The sequence below is a fragment of the Lepisosteus oculatus genome, chromosome 7 (assembly GCF_040954835.1).
Source record: "Lepisosteus oculatus isolate fLepOcu1 chromosome 7, fLepOcu1.hap2, whole genome shotgun sequence".
Lineage (NCBI taxonomy): Eukaryota > Metazoa > Chordata > Actinopteri > Semionotiformes > Lepisosteidae > Lepisosteus > Lepisosteus oculatus.
In genome coordinates, this window is record NC_090702.1 from 12083869 (window position 1) to 12111743 (window position 27875).

Genomic DNA, 27875 nt, shown 5'->3' on the forward strand with positions numbered 1-27875 from the left:
ATCCAGGTATCACGGAGGCCACCTGAAGGCGCAGGCGGCTCTAGAGGAATTACAGTCTTCCACGGCTGATGGGAAGGGCTTATAAAAAACATTCTTTAAATCTATTTTGCCTACATTTTTGGGAGGCAAGATCGCCAATAACTGTACATCTTCATACAATAGTAGTCGACCCCCTGAGTGACTGATGCTCATCATGGCCGGCCCACTGAAATGGCCTCGCACTGTTCCTGCCACTGTCCCTGGGAGAGTGACTGCAATCCGAAGGCCTACAGGTAAGGTTTACAAACCTACAATAAGGTTTGAAATACAGGAGAAACCGCAAGGAAAAAATGTGTTTTAATGCCAATTACATATAATCTCAGAACAGTCTTTTGAACTGTACATTTGCTTTCTCACTTTTCTAGCAGCATGACCCACACGGCTTGTGTACAACTATGGGAAATGTGACTTAAATTTGAGTGAAACCCATCAAGTAAGCTACGTGTCTGGCTTGTCTACCGTTGCTAGTTGGATCAAAACCAAATGAAATACAAATGTATTACTATAGTGAATTGATTTGTTGTACTTCTGTTTTGAGATTGCTTATCCTGCTTTTTTTTTCTGCTCTCCAGAAACATATTACATGCTCCATTATGACTGGTCATTGTTTTGACTGGGCTTCCATTAGGATGATCCACAGCAGCAACAAAAAGAGCCACCATAGGGAATTTTTCCTTCACGTTTGAACATGCTGAAAAAAAAAAACATGTTGCACATTGAGGGGACTCCCTGGTGGCCTTGGGGCCCTAAGCAGTCGCCTAGTTCAGTGCCAGCCCTGATGGCCTGGGTGCCTCACTAACCTGGGCTTCACCAGAGAGGTAGAAAAAAACTCCCTTTATGAATGATCAGTGCCCATAATCTCACATGGGGTTAAACTGTGTTTTAGCAGGTAAGTAAGGTTTCAGGGATTAGTTGGTGATTGGGCTGGAAGCAGCCTGCATAGACTGCTCTTCTGTTTGATGGAAAAGACAAGTTGGATTTCTCTACAGCTTGATATTTTGTTGGAAAATACTATCAATTTTTCACATATTCAGATCCCCATATCCCCTGTGGCTTAGGGTTGGATCTGTCATAAAAGGATTTATTCCACAATTTCTGGAAAACCACTTCTGTTTCCAGTCGCGAAATGCAGCCTTTTCTTGCTACATTTAAAAATACGTCTGGCTACAAGAGTTACCGTTGGAGCTCTACGTACTAATGCATACTAGGTATGTTTCATCATAAGTGACAAAACATCACTTAGACGTAGCTTTTTCCCTTTCCTTTTTGAACTGTCTGCCGTGCAAGTGACATTTTGAGATTTTCCACTTGAATGTACTGTAACTGATTGGCCTCTAGGTTCAATCCAAGCAGTGTACTGCCTGATAAACTTCTCTGAGCAGCTGTTCAAAGAACAAAGGTCTAGACCCAGGAAAATAGATTTTCTAGGACAATGCATAACCTTCTACTTGGATTTCATTGAAAAGAAATACAACTGGAAAGTACACAAAAAAAAGGATTCCAGGCACTTTACCAAAACATTATATAAGGCTAGTGAGGAAGGAAATTTAATTATCACGGTGTTGCACAACACTTGTTTTATTCAACAAAAAAGAAATGAAGGGGAATATATAGAGCCCCAACCTTAAATAAAAATACCAGACATCAATTTAAAATAAATATTAAAAGGAACATCTGCCTTTTAACCTTGTAAATCTGTTTCACCACTAGGTGTCATTCAGACACATATCAAGGCAATTCAGCTGACGTTACTAAACAAGATGTTACCATTGACAGTTTAATTATAAACTGCAACATTCAACTAACCAAACAGGTTACTACAAGTCTGTCACTTTTTATGTTATTGGAAATATTTTATACATTAATTTCTTTGAACTTTTCTTTCAAACTGGATAAAACACATAATTTCTGCTAAAGACACAAATTACATCCTGTTCATATATCTGAATATTGTAAAGTGATCAACAAGTCATTTCATGATGGTTTCAGAACCCTAGCCTCAATGCAAATGAAAATCTATGGAATGACTTTAAGGCCGCATTCCACCAACAGTCTCCTTGCACTCTGACTGAGCTTGAACAGTTCTGTCTCAACGGTAAGTGTTATGTTTGGCGCAAGCATTGAATCAGGGCCTGGAAGATTTATAAAGAAAGAAAAATGGATTCAGAAAAGTACAGAGAAATCCTGGAGGAAAACCTACTGCAGTCTACAGTACATGAGACATGGGACTTGGAAGAAGATTCATCTTTCAGTAAGACAATGACGCAAAGCATACAGTGAAAGCCAGACTGGAGTGCTTTAAAAAGATAAAAGTCAATGTTCTGGAGTGGTCCAGTCAAAGGCCAAACATAAATCAAATTAAAACTCAGGCAGGAGTTGAAAATTGACGTTCAACAGCTTTTCCCATCCAACCTGGGGGGGTTTGAGCAACTGGGCAAAGAAGAATGGGCAGAAATTTCAGTGTCCTTATGTGCAAAGCTGGTAGAATCTTATCCAGACTCATGTCTACCCAATGTTGACTTAAAAGGGGTGAATACTTACTACAGATTAATACACTTATTTTCCATTTTATATTTATAATCACAATTTGAGGATCAGTAGAATTTTGTTTTCCCTTTGACACCATATAGAGTGTCTTCTGTCAATCAATGCCCAAAACTCCCAGTTAAATACTAATTATGATTCCATATTGAAACACAATAAAATGTAAAAAAGTCCAAGGGGGGTGAATACTTTTGATAGCCACTGTACTTAGTATAATATTAATATATCAATTACAATGAACAAGAAATAGCATACTAGCTGCAGATTATCTGGAAGGACTACACTAAATTAGGATTCTAATTATTTCCAATTACAATGAACCAAGACATGCAGTACCTTACAGTTCCCACTAAACTCATTTGCAGCAAATGGCTGATGCACTATTGTAATGATATCGGAAAAGAAAACAGAGAAAAATAAACAAATTGTAAATAAAATGACAGGATATAACAGAACAAAGCAGTGTTCAAACTGTATCAGGTACAAAATATTTAATAATACAAAAATACCCTCAGACACAAATAGATAGTTTCAGCTATTACATTGAAATTAAACTACAAAAAAGAAAGTATTTCTGGTTGGGTGGTCCAGCTTCATAAAAGTAAAAACGTCAAGTCCATATCAGAGCTCCAGCAGTTCATAGGGCCAGATCTACACCTGGTTAATGAAGATACTAAATCCTAAATGGTCAAGTGGCATGTAACACTGCAATAAATATACTAAGACAGGAAGGTTCTTTCCCAGTTAAAAAAATATATATCAAATTAAACCAGTGGAAGATTTGGCTAACATGCAAGTCCCTCAAATGAAATCATGGAAGTGATTAACCTGTGTATTAATGAGATAGCTGATTTTTCATTCTCAATGTTTTATTGTAACTACAGTTATAGCTTGTCATTTGTGAAAATGCAATGTATACTTGAAGAGTATGCACTGGTAGATTGGTAACAAACACAGGCCTGGCTGCTTCGTGAAAAAAACTGTATAAGAGATGCCAAGACAATTACAGTAGTATTGAGGACTAGACAACTTTGTAAATACAGGAATTTAAATAGCTTTTTTCAATTTATTCCTATTATAGGGCAACTGTATATTTCAATATTTTGAGCATGATAATTGTTATTCTTTTTATTTATTACGCTTATTAAAATTGTTTATTGTTAGAGTTTTAGAATATTTCCTGTATATTTTTGGATATTAGATGTGGTGTGGTACAATATATAATCTTCATTCTTTACTGCTTCTGCTCCTGTTAGGAAGAGCCACTTGATTTGACTCATTTACTATTACCTAACAGACAATAAACTAAATAGTATGCGGGATTCTATGCGGCATTCCTAGGAAAGACTCTAGTATATGTGGAAAGCAAACAGCATACATGAGTTTATTGCACTGTACATAACCCTGCAACTGGACAGAAGTTTTTGATCATTGACTAAGGTCAATATCACATATACTGTAAGTAGCATCCTTATGGATGTACTATACACGTTTCAGTATACATTTGTTTTCAGTTTCAAAATATGCATACCAATTTATTATTTTTTCATATTTAAATGAAATTCATACATAAAATATTTAAGATGTATGACAAATGGAATACAAACGTCTATACATTTGTAAACAAGCTGTTTGATGAGCAAATACATTTTTAACTACTTTTAAATATATTTTAGACAGTAAAATTGTATTAGTAATATATAAAAAGTTTTAAATACATGTACATGATACCTTTGCAATAGATTTACCTTTAAATATAATTGTAAACTAATATAATTCTAATTGTGATTTATTTTATATGTTGAAAATATATACTAAAATTTAGAAAAATACTATTTTTATACTGTATTTATGCTTCCCAAACATTAAAAACATATTTACTAATACACTGATGGAAAAAAGAAATGCAGCACCTCCTACTCCACACTCTGCTCCCCTCCGCTCTGCGTAGAACAGGCTGAAGAGTGACTAATCCGTGAAGAGGACCTGATGCCACTGCTAACGAGTCCATCCCAGCCTCTCTCTGGCCCAAGCTAGTCGGGTTTGACGTCTAGGAGGTGTGAGCAGAGGGCCTCTGACAGGTCACCTTGCTCTTAGACCAGCAGCATGGAGCCTCAGTGTCCTGTCACTGATGTGGGCATTTTGTCTGTCGGCAGTTTCAGCAGAAGTATGGGTGGCAGATCTGAAATGATCTCTCAGATGGACCAGTCTGGTGTGTTGGTCCTGCTCTGGTGTGGTCACTCGAGGGCAACCGGATCTTGGACAGTCATCTGTCCTGCCGGTCTGCTGAAACTTCTCTGCAGTCGGGACACAGTGGAGCGGCTTACTCCATAGTGTCTAGCAACGCTGGTACATGACATGCCTGCCTGCAGCATGCCAATAGCCCTCTCCCTTGCTTCCAGTGACATTCGAGGCATTATGGAATGCACAGAAAACTGAGTAACTGTGGCATTTTCCTTGGAGTGACCTAAGTTTTGAATTAAAAGCCTTTTTAAAGGTGACGTGATCAGGCATTGTTCCACATGGACCTCATTGGGTAAAAGTCCACCTAACGAACTTTTGTGTGATTGGCAAGTTGCAGTGCCACTGCACAAGCTGTATTGCTGGTCAGAGGGCTTAAAACAAATTGACAACTTTTTGTGAAAGTACATACAGTGAGCTATAACTATAGTATTCTCATTCCAGAAAATATTGCGTTTCTTTTTTCCATCAGTATATTTTAGTCTGGGCCCAGTATTGAAATCTTTGTTTTTGCCACATTCCCTATGGACTGAGTACGGATAATATATAGCATGAGTCTCTGATGACTTTTCTGCAATGGAAAATGTTTGACAGGTGAAAACAAGTTGCCCACACAGCTCCAGTCTTTAAACCCGCTTATTTCTACTGTCAAGAAGCAACTTGAATAATAGTGGCATATTTCCTCTTTCCTTGCAATCTCACATCTGTGGTGTCCCATTTTATTCCAAAATGATGCACAGACATTTCTTAAACTTAATATATTATTCGAGAACCGAATGCTCAAACCAAACATTTTTAAGAGTCAGTTATAGTAAATGACAGCAAAGCTAAAGAGAAAAACATGAAAAGTGTTGAATAAGTACTCAGACCTCTGAACTCAGTTTTTGGCGCAAGCACCAGTTACAGCCAAAAATCTTTTGGGTAAGTACCAACTTTTCACCCCAGCCTTGTGCACTTTTGTTTTTAAGGCACTCCAATGTAGCTTTGGCGTTGTGCTTTGGATCATTGTTCTGAATGGGCTGAAAGGTGAAACGTTTCACCCAGTTTTACATCTTTAGCAGCATGAAGAAGCTTTTCCCCTACAATTTCCCAGTACTTTGGTCCATCCATTTTTCCTTCAGGGCTAACAAGATTTCCAGTACTTGCTGAGGAGCATGATGCCGCCACCACCTTGCTCGACAGAAGGAATGGTGCTGACTGGGTGCTGTGATGGATCTGTGCCAATCCTAATGCACAGATTAAACTAACACATTTCCACATTAGTGCAGGACCACTAAGGTGCTTCGTTTCAAACACTTTGAAGGCTTTTGAGATTATTTTTAGTAATGCCTTCTTCCTGCTGCTCTTTCAAACTTGTCCTTGGCCTCACAGTAGCATCCCTCACCAGTTTCCTCCTTGTCTGGCTGCTCAGTTTGGAAGGAAGGCCTGATCTTGGCACTTGCCTGAATAAACTGTGGACTCTCCTCCTGATCTGTGCTATTCAATTTTAATCCCTGATTTGCCTTGAAAGTTCCTTAATTTTCATGGTTGAGTTTTTGCTTGAAATTCACTACTTGACCAGTGAACCTTACAGAGACTAGGGTTTTTAGGCAGTAAAGATTAAACCTGACTTCTCATGACATCAATGTAGACCCCAGATGGCTATGACTCTTATGACGAATAAGTGGCTTTCTGATAATGGATGAATGACCTTAGTGTTTGGCGTCATTGTAACTACGATGTGTTATGGGTAATTATAGAGGTCATTTGGCAAACAGCAGCATACATATTGAAAGAATGTACCAAGGTCATTTAAAAGAAATTTAAAATAAGTTTAATACCACTTTGACACACCACGTAGCCTCACCAGATATTAAAAGTTAAGTATGACTAAACCTGGTTTGTACTGGGATGGGAGATTTGCCATTATGTTTGTCAAACTACTAAATTGAAGTGCCACAGGTCATTATTAGTGGCCTGGCTTAATTATTATTGCTCTCAATGTTATAAAAATGAACACTAATTTTATGCCTGATGTATTCAATACAATGTCAATTTATTGTTAACCTTTAACTACATTTTTTTGTTAAATGACACTTAATTACCAGAAAGTTATATTCTCTTATACTCAGCGATATTCTCGTCTGATTTGCTCATACATGTGTTAAGGGATATCCCTCTTCAATTTTTGCTGGGGGTATTAATTATTCTGTGTATTCTTTCCTGAATAGAAAGACAACTGGGCAAAGGGTCAGACTGCATATGTGAAACATCAATTGATTTTTTACTTGTTCCTCATGTGTAATATCACATGATGACACTCTTTTCTTAAAGACATACTATATCTTGACATAAAAATCAGAATATCAAAGGTATAAGAAATCTTTTATGTACATGTGTAGGAAATTTTGTCTGGTACAAGACCTAAGTCTGTACTCTTCTTGTTCAGACTTAAACTGAAGACACACCTGATGTGTGTAACATTTCCCTTAACGTGCTTCCAGTCTTTCATACAACCACTGGAATATCTGCTCTTGCATAACTGCAAACATAATTTGGACAATGCATGACAGAGTGTTTTTTTATATATTTTTACATTCTGATGTCATTGATAACTAAAACTTTAAACTGCCCGTCAGCAGGTGAATAGCTGTCTGCAGTTTGTGGATATTCTCTAAAGATGTGCATTTTCTGATTCTGAGTGCTTGGAAATTAAGTGTTTAGTTATTGTCCATGTGTAAAAATAGATGCAATTTTTCAGGTACAGAGAATTCCTAATCCTTAAACAGCACAGATATAATTACTCAGTAGGTGTTAGAAGAAAGAATAATGTAATGCAATTTGCATGTTTGCCAGAATTCTAAGCCCTACCAATATTACAATTTCAGTAGAACATATTCATCTTTTATTATGATAAAAGAGTAAAAAACAGACATTTGCCACATACATACTGTATACTGTATGCATTTATCCATACATGCAAGCACACACATTTCTTTATAGGACATCCTGCTTTCCACTGGGCAATGCAAGCAGGTAAGGACAATACATATTTAGCTGTGTTCATTATGGTTTTTTAAATCGGGAGTAGGGTACTTTACCTGTTGAGAAACCTGTTTTCTTGTGACACTTGGTGAACTCAATGTTGAAATAGGTGACGAGAGCATGGATGTAATCATTGCGCTGAATTTGAAGGCAGAATGCAGAGGTGAAGGACAAGTCCTCAGTCTTTACTGTGTATATATCTATCTCCTGTATTTAAGACAAAAGGTAACATTTTCATTGCAATGATCAGAATAGAAGAACAGTAGATTATGGCTCTCCAATGAAAGTTTAGCAACCTACTGGTTATGGGAAAAAATACCAGGAAAAAACATATTATTGAGAGGTTTGTTTTTTAAAGGTGCAGTTTCGAGTTACCCTTGGTGAGTTACTTACTGTAACATCTTGTACTCTGTCCTTTGAAATGTAAAACAATTATAAATACAGGTACCTCTGCAGCAACAGCTGTTGGTGCAGTTTACCCCTGCACCTTTGAATGACACTAGAAAAAAAGCCTGTTCAATGAGTATTTAATTTATTTTAAATTTATTTTTTTAGTGTGTAGTGTGTTGCATCATATATGCATCAATTAAGCCTAATCTGCTTAATTATCATCTGCCTGAGATAACATTTTCCCTGTGAACTAAACCTTTGAGAGGTTTGAAGTAGCCAGAATGAGTCCATAAGAAATTACTTATAGCAGCAGACCAAGGTGAACAAGAAGTCTGCACTCAAACAGAAAAGTTTATTAGCTACAGTAAACCTCACCAGAAAAATGCAAAAAAGTATTTGAAATTTTAAATAAAACAGAGTAGCTTAAATATTAGTTATAATGTTTTTCATTTAATTGTTCTGTTTTCACTTTCATAAAACACAGTAAATTCATGGGATTTTATTAAATATAGTACTGAGCAGAACCGGCTGGCCTTTTAAACAAATACTGTATGTCAAATGAATACAGTATTTTTGAAACCTGGTCTTTGTACAGCCCTCAGTCATCAACTGGGAGCTATCTAGCTCCTTTTTTAGAGAACACTGCCAACCAAGTGCGGTATCATATGTCAGCTTCACCTTTTTGTCTTTCAGCCCAGAAAGTGCGTGACAAGTGTCGATGTCTGCCTGTGTTCCAGTGTGGATTTGCTTTTAGTGCTCAGAGGCCAAATGTACTTTCTGCTCTGTGAGCTGCACTCAGGAGTGCTTCTACATTTCACGTCGCAATAACCAGTTGTTAAAGCTCCTTTCTCTCTTGTCCTGGCTGAGCCATTCTTAACTGTTCCCCACCAGCTAAAATACTGCTTCCATCAGACACAATCAGCTGCACAATAAATTCCCATGGCAATGAGAACTGTAGCTTACATTTGACAAAAGGCTCAAATTTAAATGAACGGAAGTTTGGAGAGAGTCGGGAAATGAGAACTGGTTAATTTAGGGTGTATTGCTTGTTTTGCAATGATATAGGCTTGTCTTTAAATAACAGTTCTACAATGTATTTAATTATTTCTGGTTGCATTTTATGAAAGAATGGTTAAAGATTTAATTACCTTCAGTGAGATTACAACTGCAGTTTGCAACATATATAATTCTGTTAATATATTCCTCTACAGACTTCTTAAACTGGATATTACATTTTGCTAGTTTCAGCATATACACATCATTCAGGAACCCAAATAAATACTAGCTTAATGACTAATATCACTACACACTTTTAACGTGATCTTTAGAATTTACTGCCTGATGCAAGAGGTTAAAAATTTTTATATTGATGATCTTGGGGAAAATATACAGTATAGGAAATAATGACAAAAACAGAAAGGAAAATGGGTACAAATATACATTAGTACAAAAATAGTCTCAAGGGCGGGTATATAGCTGCCTAGAGTCCTGTTATAGTGAGAAGATACAGAGCAGAAAGGATGAAGCAATCGTTTCCAAACTGAGGCTATTTTGAGTGCATTTGCACCCTCCTGTTCTTGAAGAAATATTAACTCCTGTACTTGCAACAAGGCTTTTCTTAAGATTTCTAATGGATTGTCACTTATCACATTGAGAATTGGTGCTATACAATATGACAAAAACTTTGGAAAGTTTGGGTTTTCTTTATTAGCTATTTCTTTATCACATATCGACTCTACTATTATCAACAGTAATTAACACATTTTAATGAACACTGCTCAGAATCTTACATACAGCACTGGATGAAACAAGAAGCTGAGCTGTGATCAGTTGATAGGAGAAGGCTTTATTAACTAAAGCCTTTTTTGTGCTTTTGTCATGTGAGATTTTCTTACCAAATTTAATAGGGTTCACCACATATTTAAAACTTTACAATGGTATCACTGTCTACTTACAGTATGTACTGTAGGTCTCAGGGGATGTGGCACTCTCTTACAGGCTGTCTGCCAATCAGTACAATTGTTTGTATAATACTGTATTAGATAACATTTCATTTTTACACAAAAGCTATTAATCTGTAATATTTAGTTTTGTTATATAGTCACTTCTTCCTGCTCATACTTATTTCCCCTACTGCAGGAACAATAAAAGGTGAATAATTTTTCACTTCTTATTACCTAATATGTCATCAAATCTATAATTTACTGCAAATATTTTTATTTTATTACCAATTTACCACATTTACCACCGGTTTCTAAACTGTTTCTGTTAAAAATTTAAAGTCTGAAGCTGAGATACTTCAAATAATTAGAAGATAGAAAAAACATTTCATGAATGTTAATTAAAATTTGTATTATTTTTTCAGAATGTTTTGTTCTGAGTAGTAAAATAATCCATAACTGGTACACTTTATTTGTTTTGGATAATTGTTATGCACCAAACCCAGAAAATCATATATTAAGTGTTGAGATAGGATGGAAATGTAGTCCATATCCATAATATTATGTCATCCTTGCTTTATGCATATTATTTTAAGGGTTTGTATATTCAGAGTACCTGTAGCTTTATACAGTAGTTCATTGTGATACACACAGTTTCAGTTCTTGAATGTAAATGAACAATACTAGAGCAATGGTGTAATTCAATCATTCAGAATCTTTACAATCTTTCCTTTGTTCTGTAGGGTATGAAAAAAGATTCTATGAAGTGTTGAAAGAAGATATGCTATTAACCAGTATCATGTACAGTGATGTCTAGAATGCAGTTATTCATTTTTCATAAGTGCAAATGGTTAACCCTTTTGCTGATAGCTTAGTTTTTTATTTGTTCTGGATATCAAACAAGCTTTGACACATGAATATAAACAATGTAATTTATCAGTTGAATAAGTTCAAAATGAATAACATGGTTGAGGAAATACAGTATATAGAGTGTGTTGAAAAATTAACTACACCCCTTAAAATCTTATGGTTTAACATATTTTAACATATTAGACCTTCAGCTCCTCCTCACTAAGTCTTAACTAAATGTTTCCTGTAAAACTTGATCAGTGTCTCACATCGCCTGGGAGGCATTCATGCCCTGTCTACTTTACTGTCAGACACATGATCTCACATTTTTCTCTAGTTTACTCTGGCATAGTGTGGTAGACCCAGCAATAGCAAGGCATCCAAGTTGAGAGGCAGCAAATCAGGCCCAAACCATCACCCCACCACCACAATGCTTGATGGTTGGTATGAGTTTTTGCTGGTCAATGGCAGTGTTTGGTTTTCTCTAACCACAATGTTCTGCATTATGGCCAATTTCACTTTAGACTTACATGACTAGAGCACATTGTTCAAGAAGTCTAATTGTACATTCAATTGCTGTTTTGCAAATTTAATCCATGCAGCAGTGCTCCTCATGGAGAGCAGGGGCTTCCTAGTGGCTATCCTACCTTCATGAAGCCATTATGATTTAATTTTCTCCTAATAGTGAGCTCATGAACACTGACATTTACCATGGAGAGGCCTGTAGCCCCCTGGATGTAATTGTGGGATTCTTTGAGACTTCTAGGAGGATCATATACTCAGATTTTAAAGAGAATTTGATAGAACAGACTCTCCAGGGTGGATTGAAAATGGTCTTGAATTTTCTCCTTTTGTAGATTATCTCTGATTATAGTGGAAAGACAGACTCTGTGCTGTAACCCTTTCCAGATTGATAAGCAGGAAAACGTCTTACTCCATGATTGCCCCAGGTTTCTTTTGATCAAGCATGATGTATTATCACAATCCTGAGTGCTTCAGACCAGACTGACAGAGTTTCTGAATTTATACATGATAAACTTATTATTTGCAAATGTTTTGGTGCTCCTGATTCTACATACCCTCTTAACTGTAATGATAGATCTAAGGGTGCACTTATGTTTTCACCCAAAGCATGCTGGTTATTTTTTAATAAATAATGACAAAGTAAAATTTTTGTGTTATTTGTCAAATGAGGTTAAATCTACTAGGATTGGTGAGGACTAGGTGAAGGTCAGATATGTCTAAATAAGTTAAACCATAAACTCTTAAAAGGGTGTACCTTATTTTTCACCACACTGTACTTGCCAATCAATAAAAATGAAATCGCCTTACAGTTTTCTTTCTCTTTGTATTGCAGTCTAGACCTAAGAATTAATATAGTCTACATATTACATACATTAGCTGTTAAAAATGAAATATACATGTATGCTTTGTATAAATGCTCTTGGAACATATTTCTTTCAAACAGAATAGTACTTGAACTTTCCACTTCACATATTTTTGTTTGTACAACACTATCCTTTATCAAAATCAATACACTGACTACTAAATGTCAACGTTCTAAATTAATCTGGAATAAACTTAATATTAGTCCTTCCTTCCCATTAACTGAAAAGGAAGTAAAATAGTAATATTATTTTATTGCAATACCTGACCTTTTGGACTACAGCATGCACTTTACAAACAGATAAATAAAGCATTCTTGCACTGCACAGTGGTAAAACTGGGTTCTGACCTTTATCAAGCAGGAGTTCGTCACCACTTGCTTGGGGTCCACAATGTCCACCAGGGGTTCCTTCATGGCCACATTTCGTATGCAGGTCATGTCAAAGCCATACACATTCTCCCACCCTGCAAAAACACCGGACAGCAGAACACTCAGAGCACACCTGGGATGCATTTCACGATAAACACCCCACTGTCGGTTGGCTTTCTTTCTGACAGCTATGCCAACCCAGAGGTGTTGACAAAATCACATAGGAATGGAAACAAGGACATTTTGCATTAGATTTCCCCAAAAAGTGGATTTCTAGCTAGTTTGGGCTTTTAATAATGACTGCTGGAGGCATTTTCATATACTAAGTATCAGGGTATTTTTGTTCTGTTCTTTTACACAGGTACCTTTTATTTAGACATTCTGCATAATGGTTTTGGCAATGGTCTTTGTCTTAAATGCTATCAGCTATCCTATTTATAGGAAGAAATAACTTGCTTCACAACACGCATGTACCGTATGCTATTACAAACTATTCACTGCACTGCCTTTTTCTGTTGAGCCAATACTCAACCCATTAAAAAGCTTGCAAAGAATAAAGGAAAGTGAGAAATTCCAAACATTACATTAAGAAATAGATTTCTGAAACACCTATTAATGACCTTTGTGGAATAATGCAAGGAATGCTGATTTCTATTCATAATGGAATATTTTCACATCAGTGTTGTTGCTTAATTCAAATTATTTAATAGGTTCTCAATAAACATGAATCATTGCTTTTTCAAAGAAGAAATGAAAACTGCCAACAATCTGGTCATGGCAAAAACAAAGACCTGAATATTTTACATATTCACCTTAAAGTGTTTAGTCAAACAGGTTCTTTGTTTGCTCAAGATCAAATGCTCTGTCTACTCCTTCTTTTCTCTTTGACTTCTGTTATAAGACAGATTTTCAGATTTTTCCATTTATGTCTAATTAAACACAGCATATGCTATTGTCATGTGATTCACCAGACTATAAAGCATCCCCTAGGCAGTGTTCTAATCTAAGACCTTCAACCGCCTTCCCCTTAAATTACAATACACATGTTGTGGTTATTTTTTACAACATATTAAAAACCCATCCAGCCTTTTAATTGTATTACTGTATTTCATAAGCTTGCTGTTTCACTGCTTTATTCTTAATAGAATGTGTTTTTAAGTAGTGGCTGCTTTTAAAAAACTGAAGAAAAAATGTAATAATGAAATACCCAGAGTCTTGTTATCCATTCTGCTGCAATTACGTCTGTCATTAAAGTTTAACTACAAAACATCTATATTTCACATACTGTACTCTATGAAAATAACACAATGTACACTGACTGCATATCTACCTTGTGTGTCATATGCCATAGTGTGTGTATGATTATTATGTAATTTGTGAAGATGTTTATAATTAATCCTTATGTTGTCACCAATGATTTCTGCATTACAAGAAAAATTAACGGTTTGATATTTTAATGCTACTTTTTGAATTTAATGACTTTTTTAATTAGTTATTTTTAATTATTGTTGTTCTTTTTGTTAAGCAAAAAACATGTCAACAAACTGATATAACAATGTTTCCTGGCCACTATCTCATATTATGAATATATGGTACAGATTCCTTATATAATTTACAAAATAAGTAAATAATCTTAACTACAGTACCTGATGACACTCTAACAAGATGACATGCTGAAAGTAGCAGCGATTACATCTTTGTGCCATCTGTGTATCTGTGGGAAGCAGAACCCAATATAGTAGCTCAGTCTTGCATATACAGTATGTTGGGCTTTTGGCATGGCACTACCATCCCTTAAAACAAACAAGAAAAAATACAAGACTGTAACATCTACAGCCCTGATCATTTTAACACCTTGTTTTCAGCCATTAACGACAACTGTTGCCTGGACGGAGAGATTTTAGGTTGATTTTTAAATTGAATTCACAATGTTTTATGTGTATGTTTTAAGAAAAAAATAACTGATTTGTAAATATCTCTAGCATAACGTTGTAGATTGTAGCCTAGACTCCTAATAGCTATTGCTTTCTCAGAGAGCTTTAATTACCTTGAGTGCTGTTTTCCTGTAGCATTAAGGTTTATAGCAATACAAATAATAAACTTAAAAATATATTTAGCTTGTCTATGTTCCACGCCACATTTTGTTCCCAGTTTTACACACACTCTGTTACATATACAGGAAAAAATAAAGACAGAAGGTGAAAGACTTTCTTCAGATTTCTTTGCTGTGACATTTATCTGAAGAATCTACAGTACTTGGTGAAGCTAATAACCCATGAGACGAGCATTCAACCTGAGCAGAATCATACCATTATCACCTCTGCTCAGATGATGATGTTCCAATGGGATGAATAAATCAACACCAGCCAGTTCTGCCACCTTAGCAGTGTGCAAGCAGCATAGCACGACCCAAGAAACACTCTTATACTGTAGACACAATTCTTAAGTCAGAAACCTTGCTGAAATACTAAGGTCTGACAGTCAGGAGCCTTTTCTGCAACCATTATAATTGTGCTGCATTTTATGTATCATTGATACTCAACTCATGGACTTCAAAAGGTAAATGATTTTGAGCTGTGTAATCAAACAATATTAGCTTGGCTTAACGTGGTTGAAGGTGAAAGTCCTGACAGTGTGCTCTTTTTTTTGCATAGACATTATTGCCATCTTTTCCTACAGGGCCAGTATACATTTAATGTAAGCTCCACTGGCAAAAGCATCTAGGCATCAAAAAGTTGTATACCTCAGTATCCTATTACCTGTATGTTCTAAGACTGAGAATGAGCTGTAATTGACAGCCACCCACAAACAAGCACAAAGAACTCTCCAAATTCAAGTTAAGCTATCTTTCACTAAACTGTTTATACGGACTGCCTAGTTTGCATTCCTTAGCTATTCAGTCTGACATACGCTGTCTCCATAGTTACTGAATTGCTCCTACAGGTCCTTGATGAGACTGTGGTCATGGCTTAGTGTAAGCCACAGCAGGACTGTATTATTTGTCCATCCAGGCCCAGCATGTTTTAAAGACACAGTAAGAATATTCCTGTTGAAAGGGCATATTATCTTTCAGGCCAATAAAACTCCATCATGGCACCATGAATATGATTCCACAAAGATTAACTGAAAGCAGGCAGCATTTAGGCACAAGGCCCTCCGTGCTGACAAAATCTGGTGGAACCTTTGACCTTGGCCATGGCATCTATTTAACGTTGTGAGCTACAGGTACCCCACATGCTGAATCTCCCCCTTCCCAAGCAGCGTACTTGATGTCCAGAAACATATCTCATAAGAGTGTTTATGTAGTTTACCATACGTCGTTTGTTTTTGGTCCATTAAAATTGGAAGAAGTTTACCAAGTCATAAAATAAGAGTACAATTAAATTTGCAGAAACGCTCACATAAATCTTTAAAAAAATCAACTATGTAAAGAAACCAGAGCTCTTACAATGAATTTTGAAGTCCTTGTATTGTCTGTCTTCAATGGCAACCACATACAAAGCCGCTCGGTCAGGGAACATCAGCCCTCCAGGTTTCTGTTGATGAATGGTGGAGGGAAATGGGTCTCGTAATCAATTCACCTGACAAAGACATCACATTTTGAACTGCACATACAAAAAAAACAGACAACCTCGCCTTTTTGTGTGCCTACAGTATATAGTTCCTATGTCTGCCTGTCACATCATCTCATATCACTCAGCCAAACCCTGCAGCCCTTCTCAGAGTGGTTTGCTGTGTATGCAAGGATTTACATCGCTGTTCCTTTCAAAAAGACAAATACTGTTACCTGAGCCTACGGTTTCAACCCCCCATCATCCACCTGCTTTCCCTATTCCAGCATTTTAATCCTTCTGCCCAGGAGATCTGAACATTTAAGGATAACGTAAACAGACAACCGTGGAATGAAGGCACCTACCAACCATTTGTCTCTGGCAAAAATAACAGTGTTGAGCATGGATTCATAGAACAGACAATAACCCATCCACTCGCTGATGATAATGTCCACTTCATCCACCGGCAGCTCCACTTCCTCCACTTTACCTTTAAAGATTGTGATAACTGCAAAACAAGGGCAATTAAAAAGTTCCAATAACTTATAAAATGTTATATTTTCACAAGCAACACAATGTCATGTTATGATGACATGTTATGATATGGTGTGGCACAATCAGGGACTTTCATATAACCCATCCATTTTCTAACTGCTTCATCCAATTCAGGATCACAGGGGACCCAGAATCTATCCCAACATGCAATGGGCGCAAGGTAGTGTACATCCTGTCCATCGCAGGGCACACACACACTCACAGCAGGGCCAATTTTCCCAGAAGACTATTAACCTACTAGCGTGTCTTTGAACTGTGGGAGGAAACTGGAGTACCCAGCAAACATGGGAAAACATATAAACTTAGAAAAAAAAGCTGTCCATGTCCAGAACTGGACCAAGAGCCCCAGCGCTGCAAGGCAGCAATTCTAACCGCTGCTCCACGGAGACTTTTCATATAACCATGACTGAAAAAGACATAACTTGTGGTAATCTTTTGTTCTACTTTAATATTTTATGCTGAAAATAAAAGTGAAAATATCCCTAGTATAAATGTATTATTAAATGCAGGTATGGAGTTAAAGTTATATAGAGAGAGCCACAGCCTGTGAGGGAGCACTTTTTTACACCAAGGGTTGTGGGTGTCTAGAAGAACCATTTTGAAGAAGCTGATACCCAGGCTCTTAGGAAATGGCTGAAGGGAAGGATCGATTGACCAATCTGTGGTGATGGTAACTCAAAACCAGTGTTACCTTCATTTTCTCGCATATGGCATTGCATGGCATTTTGTTGTTATTTTACTTATGTTTGTGATCACTTCTAGAACTGCAGTTGGTTTTGGGTGAACAGGAGACAAAGGGGAGAGAAAAGGGTATAAACACATACACACAAAACTACAGTAGATGCCGGAGTAAAGGTTATTGAGCTGGATGACAACTATCAGCATAACAATATTTGTACTGTGATAATGCCAGAGTTAAATGAACATGACAATAATGTCAGATTCTTGAAAATATAAATCCTTTGTGGTTTCCAAGCTTGGCACAGAAGATCTGGAGTGTCTGTCAAGAGGCTGCAACAAGTCCTAAATATTTAATTTTAGGCTTCTAAGGTAAAGTGTAGATACATTTTTTAAAAGAAAAAAAAATGGTCCTATTCACACATCTAAGGGCATTGTGCTTTGTTTTTACCCAGATTACAGCCCACTGACAGCTAAGAGATGTGCCTTTGCAGGAGTTAGGAAATCACTGAAAGAAGCTGGCATCCAGTCTTTCCTGTTTCACCTTGCAGTCCTCAGTGCTTCATGGTGGCAGATGGTATTGGTTTACTTCAGTGCAAGAAGCAGAAACATACATAACCGAAGGTCTCGTGCAGTCCACTCAGACTGCCACTTCTTTTTAAAGATATTCATGTCATTTCTTTACTAGAACTGAATATAACAATGTGACTTGCCCACCAACAAGAGTGGCCACTCAGGTTATAGACAAATGCAGGACACCAAAAGATAAAGTTGAACTAGTGCAAACTGTTACTGGTTAAAAAAAGTTACTGGAGGTTGACTTAAACAACAAACATACAGTACACTCTCCCCCTCTCCTCCCACATAGGCCAGGCTAAATACTCTAAGCCCCAACCCAGGTCCCACCTGACTAACTCCCAGCCTCTCTCACTCTCACCTCACCTGTCACCTATGATCTGAACCTCACAGTGGCTTCTCTCTTACCAAAAACCCACATTGAAAATCTACCTCTACCATACATGTCAAAAGCTCACTCCTCATAATTTCTATCCCTTTATTTCATTCTGTTGATGCATGTTTTTGCACATAACCTGTTACCTTTTTGTTGTTTTCCACATTGCCTGTTGTCTCTGTCTTTCTTTTGTTATACAATTGTATTGTTGTTGTTTTTTTTCTTTGTACTACTTATGTCCGAGAGCTAGCTAAATAGCATTTCGTTATACCATATACCTGTATATGAGTATAATGACAATAAACTTGAACTTGAACTTGAACTAACAGGAAAACTCAATTTAACAGGTTGGGGTGATGTCCTTTAGTTGTCAGAAGGCTTGTTTACATTCTATTATCCAGTTAAATGCGTCATCCTTTAGTATGAGTAAGTTCTGTGAGTGGAAACGCAACCTGAGCAGTCTGGTATGAACCAGCAGTATCATCCAACGAAGTAGAGAAACGATTAAACTCCTTTTTTGATTGTTGGCATAGCAGTCACTTCTGAGTGTGTACCCCAAGTAGTGGATTTTCTGATGAGCAAATGGGCTAGTGTTCCTGTCCAGGGTGTATCCTGTCTTGCACACATTGCTTGCTGGGATAGGTTTTGGTACATAAACCCATACTGGATAAAGCAATTAAAAAATTAATAGACTGGTGGATGTAATAATAAAAATAACTGATCAATATTGATTATCTGTTTGGTTAGGATGGATTATAAGAGTGCAAGACGGATGCATAGGACAAGACTATGACAGACATTACCCCTATTTCAACCTTCCATACCTACAGTACTGTATGTGGACTTAAGGGGTAAATTGGATAAATGATCAAAAATTTCAAAAATGATCAAAATTTCAATATTGAAAGTCTGCGAAGACATTTAGCATTTAGTTTTACCAGAAGTTTTAACATTTAGTTTTAACAGAAGAAACTAATGGGTCAAGGAGCCTGACATAAAATTTACAGCTTTGGCTGCAGCAAAGCCTGTATGAAGAATTCAACTCCCACAAGGTTCAGCTCCCAGCAGCCCCCTCATATCAAGCCAGAGCTTCAGTATGCTAGGCACCCTAGTATCAACAAAGCTACCCATCCAGTGACCTTCTTGAATCAACATCAGAGAGACTTTTCTAAATTAATTTGAATTGTACTATCTGCTTTATTTACAGCTCTTAAAAATCTCATCTAATTTAAAAATTAAATTAAAACTTTAATGGTAGATCCATTAGCTGAACAGATGTTTTCTGTCAGATACAAGAACTGAAGAGGTTACATTATTCAGATACAACAAACAGATGTTAATTTAAATTACATGGTCATTTATCTTTAAATAAGTGTTTATGTATGTGTAACCCTAATTATTGCAACAGTAAACTTTAGTATAACTGTAATTATGGCAACATAACATAATAATAATAATAACAATAATAATAAACTTTATTTTACATAGTACCTTTAAAGGTGGCTTCTCAAAGCACTTTACAGAATGACAACAACAATAAAAAGAAATATACAAGATATGCATGATGACAATACATAGCTAGAGGAGACATTAGATGGTGGTACTAAATACAGTAGGTGCAGAGGGGTAAAGAACAGAACCAATTAAGTAAGGCTTTGAGTCTGGATTTGAAGGAGTTTAGAGAAGGTAACTCTCTGATATCCTTGGGGAGAGAGTTCCAGAGCTTGGGGGCATAACAGGAGAAGGCCCTGTCACCCATAGAGTGTAGACGGGCTTGGGAGACCGACGGGAGACCAGAATTAGAATAGCGAAGGTTTCGAGGTATCAGACAGATACTGAGGTGCCAAGCCATGCAGAGCCTCATAGGTGAGCATGAGGATTTTGAAGTTGACACGAACCTTGACAGGAAGTCAGTGCACAGACTCCAGGATAGGAGTAATTTGATCACTTCCACTAAACTTGGTAAGGATTCTGGCTGCCGAATTTTAGACATACTGGAGTTTGTTCAATGTGGATTTAGAAAACCCAGAGAGTACAGCATTACAGTAGTCGATTCGGGAGAAGACAAATGTGTTGATCGGCTTTTCATCCACAGTTAGTGATAAAATAACATAACTATAACTATAATTGTAACTGAATGAAATACCAAAATTTATAATTGACGTAGCAGGAACCATATCATGCAGTAATTGTACATTTAGACTGAATGCAAGTACCCTTTCTAGTCAATCCAAAAGGTTCAAGGTGTTTAATTTTTCTATCAATATACATCACAGTGCCTTGCAAAAGAAATAACCAAGCTCCTTCCAATGATGTCAATTTTGTTGAATTACTAATGACATACTGTATACATATTTTCAAAGTGAATAATTTAATTAAAGCTATGCACAAAATGAACACTATTATTGGTAGAAAATTTTAAATACAGTGCCAGCAAAAACTGAAAAGAAATATTGAAAACTAAAATTTCCTGATTGAATATGTACTAACTCCTGAGTCAATATTTGATAGAAAGTTAATACGCAGATGGATGCAAAGGATGTAATTGTACTGAGCTGCACAAAGCTGGTTTCCCGATTTCTTTGGACAAGTTTGATGATTTGTTGTATCAGAACATTTCAGTCTCAAGGAATTTTGCCTAACAGATAACCCACGTTCTATCATGCTGATAGTAACCACGCAATTTTATTACTGAAGCAGGACATAACTGTATCTTTTGCTCTTCTGGCATTCATTAAAATCATGCCTTTTTGAATGACTATGTGGATTCTTAATTAACTTATTCCAGTAATTCAGTTTCACTCATATCAAATATTAATCATGGAGCACCTGATCTCATTTATGAAACCTCATCCAAAAGAACAATATTACTTAAGAAGTACTCAAACCAAACAGATATCTAAAACATAAAAAAATATATATGTGCAAAATTAGATATTTGTTGAGCCTAGCCGGCCTTAATATAAATTGGACCCTGTGCAGAGTAGAGGGAGAACTCAGAAGATGAGGTATTTCTTCAGGCGATAACAATCCGATCCGTGAGACTGAAGCCGTGGTCTAAGGACGAGGTCAGGTTCAAAGTCGTGGTTTCAGTTCAGAAAAGTTTTAGCGAAGGCGAGGTATGAACTCCAGAGAGAGAGACCAATACCAGGCACAGTGTGATGTGAAGTGAGGGTTTAAATGGAAGTAAGTTGATGGTAGAAAGCTGGAGATAATTAGTTACCTCGTGCGGCGGCACTTAGGGTTGATTAGGTGCTTGTGGAGAGTAGCAGCCGTAACAATATTAGACTGCAGCCTTCTTATACACATAGTGATCTCTAAACTTCTTTAGGAAAATCAAGACAATTTGATTTGAAAGGTCTGCTTTTAAAATCATTATATGTCTTATAACTTTCCTCTTCAGCTGTATTGAAACACAGATGCTCCCTTTTCAATCAAAATTCTAAATTGTGCAGATTTAATTCTATTCCTTGTGAATTTATGCTAATAAATTATCAAGAATTAAAAAAGAAAGTCTTGTTAGAGATAAATTCTAAACAGTTGACAAAACTGATTCCACATAGCATCTTTTTCACAGCCTGCCAGTTGCTTTTTCCAAATCTTCACTTAAATTAGTAGTGTCATAAAATACATTCTGTGCTTTTTTCTGTCTATTAAGTTAGCAACAGATTTTAGTAGCTCTGTTCTGGTTGAAGTGAAATCTTTTTCATCATCATTTGTTTTATAATTAGTCTTTTCCCAGCTGCAAAATGTCAAGCTACAATATGCATGGCATATCATTTTCACCCTCAATCTAGTACCTACTGTATATTTGTTTGCTTATTTTAAAATTCATCTGAATTTTCTTGCTATTGTATATTTATTATATCACTTTGTAGACAAAATGTAAAAATCATCTTACCGTATTTTAATTGATATAATAATAAAAAATATTTAATAAAATATATTTATAAGGGCTTGCATAGAACCTACAGTAGCTGAGTGCTATTGACAGTATTTTAGCTTTCCAACTATACTATAGGTACATACTGTACATGCACACACAGTGCAGGGAACATGTTTGTGAATCCCTAAGGCTGATCCATATTCTCATATGATTTAGACGCAAACCATAATTATGTAATTATAAAAGTTTTTTTAAAAGAGTTTCATTCTCCTCCAGAAATTATGTGGGTACTTTTTTGTCTGACAAAAAACATACTAAGAGTATAAATATAAAACACATACATAGACATTATATCGGTGTCAGTGATAGTGTATCATTATGTCAGTGTATGTCCCATACAATCACTGTAAGCCCCATGATACCCCTTCATTTTTGCACAGAAGCACTTACTGCACTTGTCCATAAACGAATACTTCTTTATTGAGAACTCATTTGTTGACTGAGTGTGTGATAATGGTGCTCCTAATTTTTTTAAGTCCCATTTAGGGACTCTGAAACGTCTTTGAAGATAATTTTTGGGCAGAACATGTGAGGGATCAGAGAACATACTAACAGCTAGCTAAGATGTATGAAAGCTCTGCTCAAGTGGCTGCCTCACTAACATACTGTAGAATGCATTCTTAAGAGTCTGGACATCTCGATCTTTGTTGCACAGAAAAACAAAAACTTATACTGCACAAAATGGTTCTTCCGTACTGCATGACACTTTGTACCACAAAACTGAAAAACATGGACAGAATCTCAATACTCGTACCAAAAACCCATTACCTGCTAAGAAAGAAACTTTGCTTATGTACTTTATTACAAATAAAGTAAAAGTGTGCCTTCCAAAACAGATTAGCGTCTATGGGTATTCCTGGGTATCTATAGGATGTAATGTGAATTTTGAGTGGGGAAGGATATTCTTCTGTTTTCTAGTATTTAAAATGACAGTATTCTGGTTACACCATGCAACCAAACTCCAGTATTTCCACTATCCTGATACAGGCTGGGATAATCATTATAATTCATCAGACAAAGGTGAAATCATCGAGACAATGTGATTAGGAATCAGTTTGGACTACTGGCAACACGATCATTCTTATAAAGATTAAAGAGCAGTGGTAATCTCACATACCACTGGGCTATACCACAGAAAGCACAGTATTATCTTTAACCTGCTGCAGTCTTTTTGTAAGGAATGAATTGTACCCAAATATGAGATATGGGCTGATCTGTAATTGAATCATTTTTGATGATTAAATGTCCAGTCAGATTCTCTTAAAAGCCAAAGAAAAGTCAATAAAAGGCATGATAATATACTGTATGTTATGTACTTGTCCAAACGCTTTGAAATATGGTGAGTGAGGGTAACTACTGCAAATTGCTAATTGCTAAGAACGTCAAATTCAGGGTCCCATCAGTGATGGCAAGACATCTTGATCCTGAGGCAATAAAGCAGTCTGTTCAGAATACAGTCTTCCATAGTTTAGTAAGTCGCCCAAGTGCACTTTTGCAAATTTGAAATATGTAGCTAGGGGTTCACTTATTACACATGAACCATTTATATACAAATAAACGCTGAATTAGTAAATATAAATCCTTTTGGTTATTTAAGAACCCTTTTGGTTATTTGTTTAGACCGCTTTTGATTCAAAAAGGATGTCAGGAAGAAAATTCTTCCTCCCATTATTTTATTGGGGGTTTACAGAAGTTTTCTCTGCACTGTAATAACATACACTAATAAAGCACATTCCTCTCTGCCTTAAATGCAGTCTGTCATATAATAAATGCAATTGTTATCTGACAGTGCTGACATGTACATATGTATATGGACACTCTGACATTGCATTACTCTGTATAGATGTTCTAATATTGCTGTAACTTGTGATCACATACTTATGACAAATTTGATCGTTTGAACCTTTGAGAGGATCACCTTTTGAGAGATGAGGCGGGCCAGAACCCCAGACTCCAAACATGCTAGCCTGATGAGCAGGAATACCCAATATTGGGGAATGTGAAGTCAAACAGGAGGTAGGCTATATTTAAAGGGAAACTGCAGTCCCAATTTCTCAGACAGGTTATTTTGGTAATAAAATAAACTCCTAGAAAAAAAATACAAATTTAGAATTAGGCACAAAATTGTGAACTTTGTGAAAGTACTGTAAGTCGCCATGTTGTCGCAAATCCCTGATGTTGCCAGGGGCGAGAGCGAGAGTTCCCACAGACTGTGGCCCCTTTCTGCTCACTAGTCACTGTAATGACTAATGTGAAGTACGAACGAATAAGTACAGGTTGTGCTGCAGACATTTTACCTCAGAAATGTTCCAACGTGATCAGAGTTAAAGAGACAAAAGCGTCTCAAAGTCTAGAGCAATATTTCTATCGTATAAAAAGAGCCATATATTTATTTACAACGTAATAAGGCCGCTTCACCTCACCAGAACTTTTTTTTGCCTCATTGAATCACAGAATATGGTGCTGCGCATACCTGGAAATTGAATCTATTTTGTGATTTACTGTAAGTTACAGGTTACTTTGTACATTTTACTTTTATTGTGGTTTGAAATACACTCATTGATGCTGATTCTTTCTAACCCCAAAATATAAACATAGCATTGCAGTTCCCCTTTAAATCTGTCATATGCTTAATTGATTTTGATATTAATGATAGCCATCATCCCAACTCCTAAATACTGTGTGCATCTGAATTCACCATCTCCACCATTACCATGTGCGGCCCAATGAACCGCCTGATCCTGAAATGTAATTTACTCTCAATGTATCCAGCTTTTCAAAGGCATTTCTAAAGCTACAACATAACACATCCCACTGTGCTTACAGCTTTATAAATACACTGTATATTATAAGGTTCTGTTTTATTTTTAGTATAATGGCCTTTTCATCCAACCGCTCACTGTTCTTTTGCTTTCAAGAATAAGGTTTTAAAATACACTTATGAAAGATATGTAAAGTCTATGATCATTTTATAGGTCCACAAAAATCAGCTTTCTACAATTGACAAATAAACACTGTGATAAGCAGGCAAAACTTTCCAATCTCTAATTTATGCTACTTATTTTGAAATACTGAATGAAATCAATCTGTAAGAAAAATATGTGTAGCGGCAATGCTTATTAATAAGAAAGAGTTAAGTGTTCTGAGCTTTCCCAAATGGTCCCATCTCTGTTCATCTCTGTGGTGCAGCCACAGAGAAACTATTCATGCAGGCTGATTTAAGGTTTCCTTTGATAAGGTTTCCTAGGACAGCTCCCAAAGGGGGATGCACTTAGCTAAGCCTGGCTATCATGATCAATGGTCATCCATTGGCGCCTATCTGTCTAGGGAGTGCCAGATGGACATCTGGACTGCATTCCTAAGTGTCAGGAGTAAGTGATTCATATCTCACCTTGATCAACCAATCAGGGACTGGTAGGGCCGAGTAACCCACGTGGGACTCTGATGCCCATGGAACTTTCAGCCAATCAATGAGCTGAAGTTCCTCCAGGTAAAAACAGGCAACACAGAGAGCCTGAAGGAGATTCAGGAGGATTCTGTGGACAATTCTAAAGGGAATTCAAAGGAGAATTCCAGGGCAGAACAGCCCAGGAGCAGAAGGCTCCCAAGGGCAGGACATTCTCGCAGTGCGCCTCCTGACCATCCTGAGACTCAGCCCGGACAACCACGGAACGGCCAGTGTGTCCGAGTGCCAGAACTTTCCTTTGTTCTAAGAGTCTAGAGCGGAGGTTGCCAGAGAGTAACCAGAGGAACCAGAGGGTAGCACCAGCAGCAGGCCTCGTGAACAGGTCAGAACTGTGGACAGCTGAATCACTATTCAGAACTAGCGCTTCATCAGGAACGAACTGGTCCTCTTCCTGACTTGCTGGGACCCACAGTCATCTTTTCTCCTGTGCACAAACTGTGCTAGTTAAAGCCAACACCAACTAGCCGGTCAGTGAGCATCTGCAGCGCACCGTCGCAAACCGCACAGCACAGCCTGGCACCGAGCCAGAGAGCGCGGATTGGACAGCAACAGCCTGCAACTGTTTCTTTGTGCCCGCAGGAGATCTGAATCCCCAGAGATTGGATGAGTATTCAACTTCAATGCATTACAGCTCGAGAATTCAATTGTTATCCCAACCAGTTGATATCAATTTAATTCCTAAGAGTTATGTACTTGTTTTGAGTATCTAATGTAGAAGTTCTAACCAAGTTCAATTACGAACCGGTCTAAATGAATGATATATTGAACGTATGTCCTCTTGATATATGTAACTCTTTGTAACTGAATTAATATATACCTTTTGTATTCTGATAACCCTCTCGATAAGATCTGTTAGGTTTATATGCATATTCTATGTATTAATAAATGTATCCTCGTGTATTAGTACCTGTGTGTGTGCGTTGTTTGAGTTATGTCGCATGGTTGGATTCTAAAGCCATCAAAAGAATCAATTTCGTGATTTACTGCTACAATTAATAATTGTCCCACTAAATGCCCAAACCCTACAGAACTGGTGCCTTCAGAAAGCACACTACATTACAAATGTATCTTATATAAGGAAGAGTGAATGTAAAAATGTAACACTTACCACTGTCTAGATGATTGGCTTTGATGATTTTCTCTGAGTAGTCGGATATACTGGAACATTCAATCTGTAAGGATAAAATAAGAGCCAGGGATAGACTGACAAAAATCATGAAAGAAGTATATTCTAAACTACTAAAATAGGATTGAATTGAGTGTCATTAATTTGACAAAATATCCAAGGTTTTGTAATTTAAAGATTTAAAAAATCTTATTATTCTTCTTGGTCCACTGACACACTAGATATGAAAAACTTGCATTGTCCTGAAATACTGTCACATAACACTTCAAAGACAAATATTGAAGTGGCCTTTTAGCACCATTTCCCTGTTATTATTTCTGTTGTTGATCTTTTTAAGGCTTTAAAACAGGCACCAACTGGAAATGTCAAACATCTGAGATGGGAGGGAATTGAGTATTCAGTGTTGTATTTGTTTGCTAAGGTTTATGGTCTCAGTGTAGGAAATACATGAATACACAAAACAAGACAGCTTGTTTAGGGTCCAGAACTCATGAGTATCATTAAGAGTGTACAATTATGGAAATATTTCGATTAAACAGCCACATGCATCAAGCTTGTTTCTGTCCTTCACAAAATGTAATGCTTTAAGATTAAGTAATTAATCTTGTGTGGTTGGCTATCAATTTTAATTTCTTCCTCTGGAAAGCAAATGCTCAAAAAGTATTCTGTAGCAAAGAAAGCCCAAAGAAAATGTCACATTTGCATTTTGAGTCTTTTTTTCATAAATATGTGAATAACACTTTCCTTATCCTCCTTCTGCCACTAGCTGGTTTCTGTCAGTTTGTTTTTTCACTAATCTATTACACAGTCAGTCAAAA

The 27875-nt window shown here is 36.8% G+C and overlaps 1 protein-coding gene across 11 annotated transcripts in view; it reads right to left on the minus strand.

Moving 5' to 3' along the window:
- LOC102692415 (protein arginine N-methyltransferase 8) overlaps positions 1–27875 on the minus strand; it is a 64176-nt gene that overhangs the window by 11669 nt on the left and 24632 nt on the right. For all 11 annotated transcript variants that reach the window (XM_015353259.2, XM_015353258.2, XM_015353262.2 and 8 more), the window contains 5 exons: positions 27040–27103; positions 16700–16842; positions 16232–16319; positions 12763–12878; positions 7905–8055 (listed from right to left, as the gene is read on the minus strand). In XM_015353259.2, coding sequence (XP_015208745.1) covers positions 7905–8055; positions 12763–12878; positions 16232–16319; positions 16700–16842; positions 27040–27103 — 562 coding nt within the window. The remainder of the gene's footprint in view (positions 1–7904; positions 8056–12762; positions 12879–16231; positions 16320–16699; positions 16843–27039; positions 27104–27875) is intronic.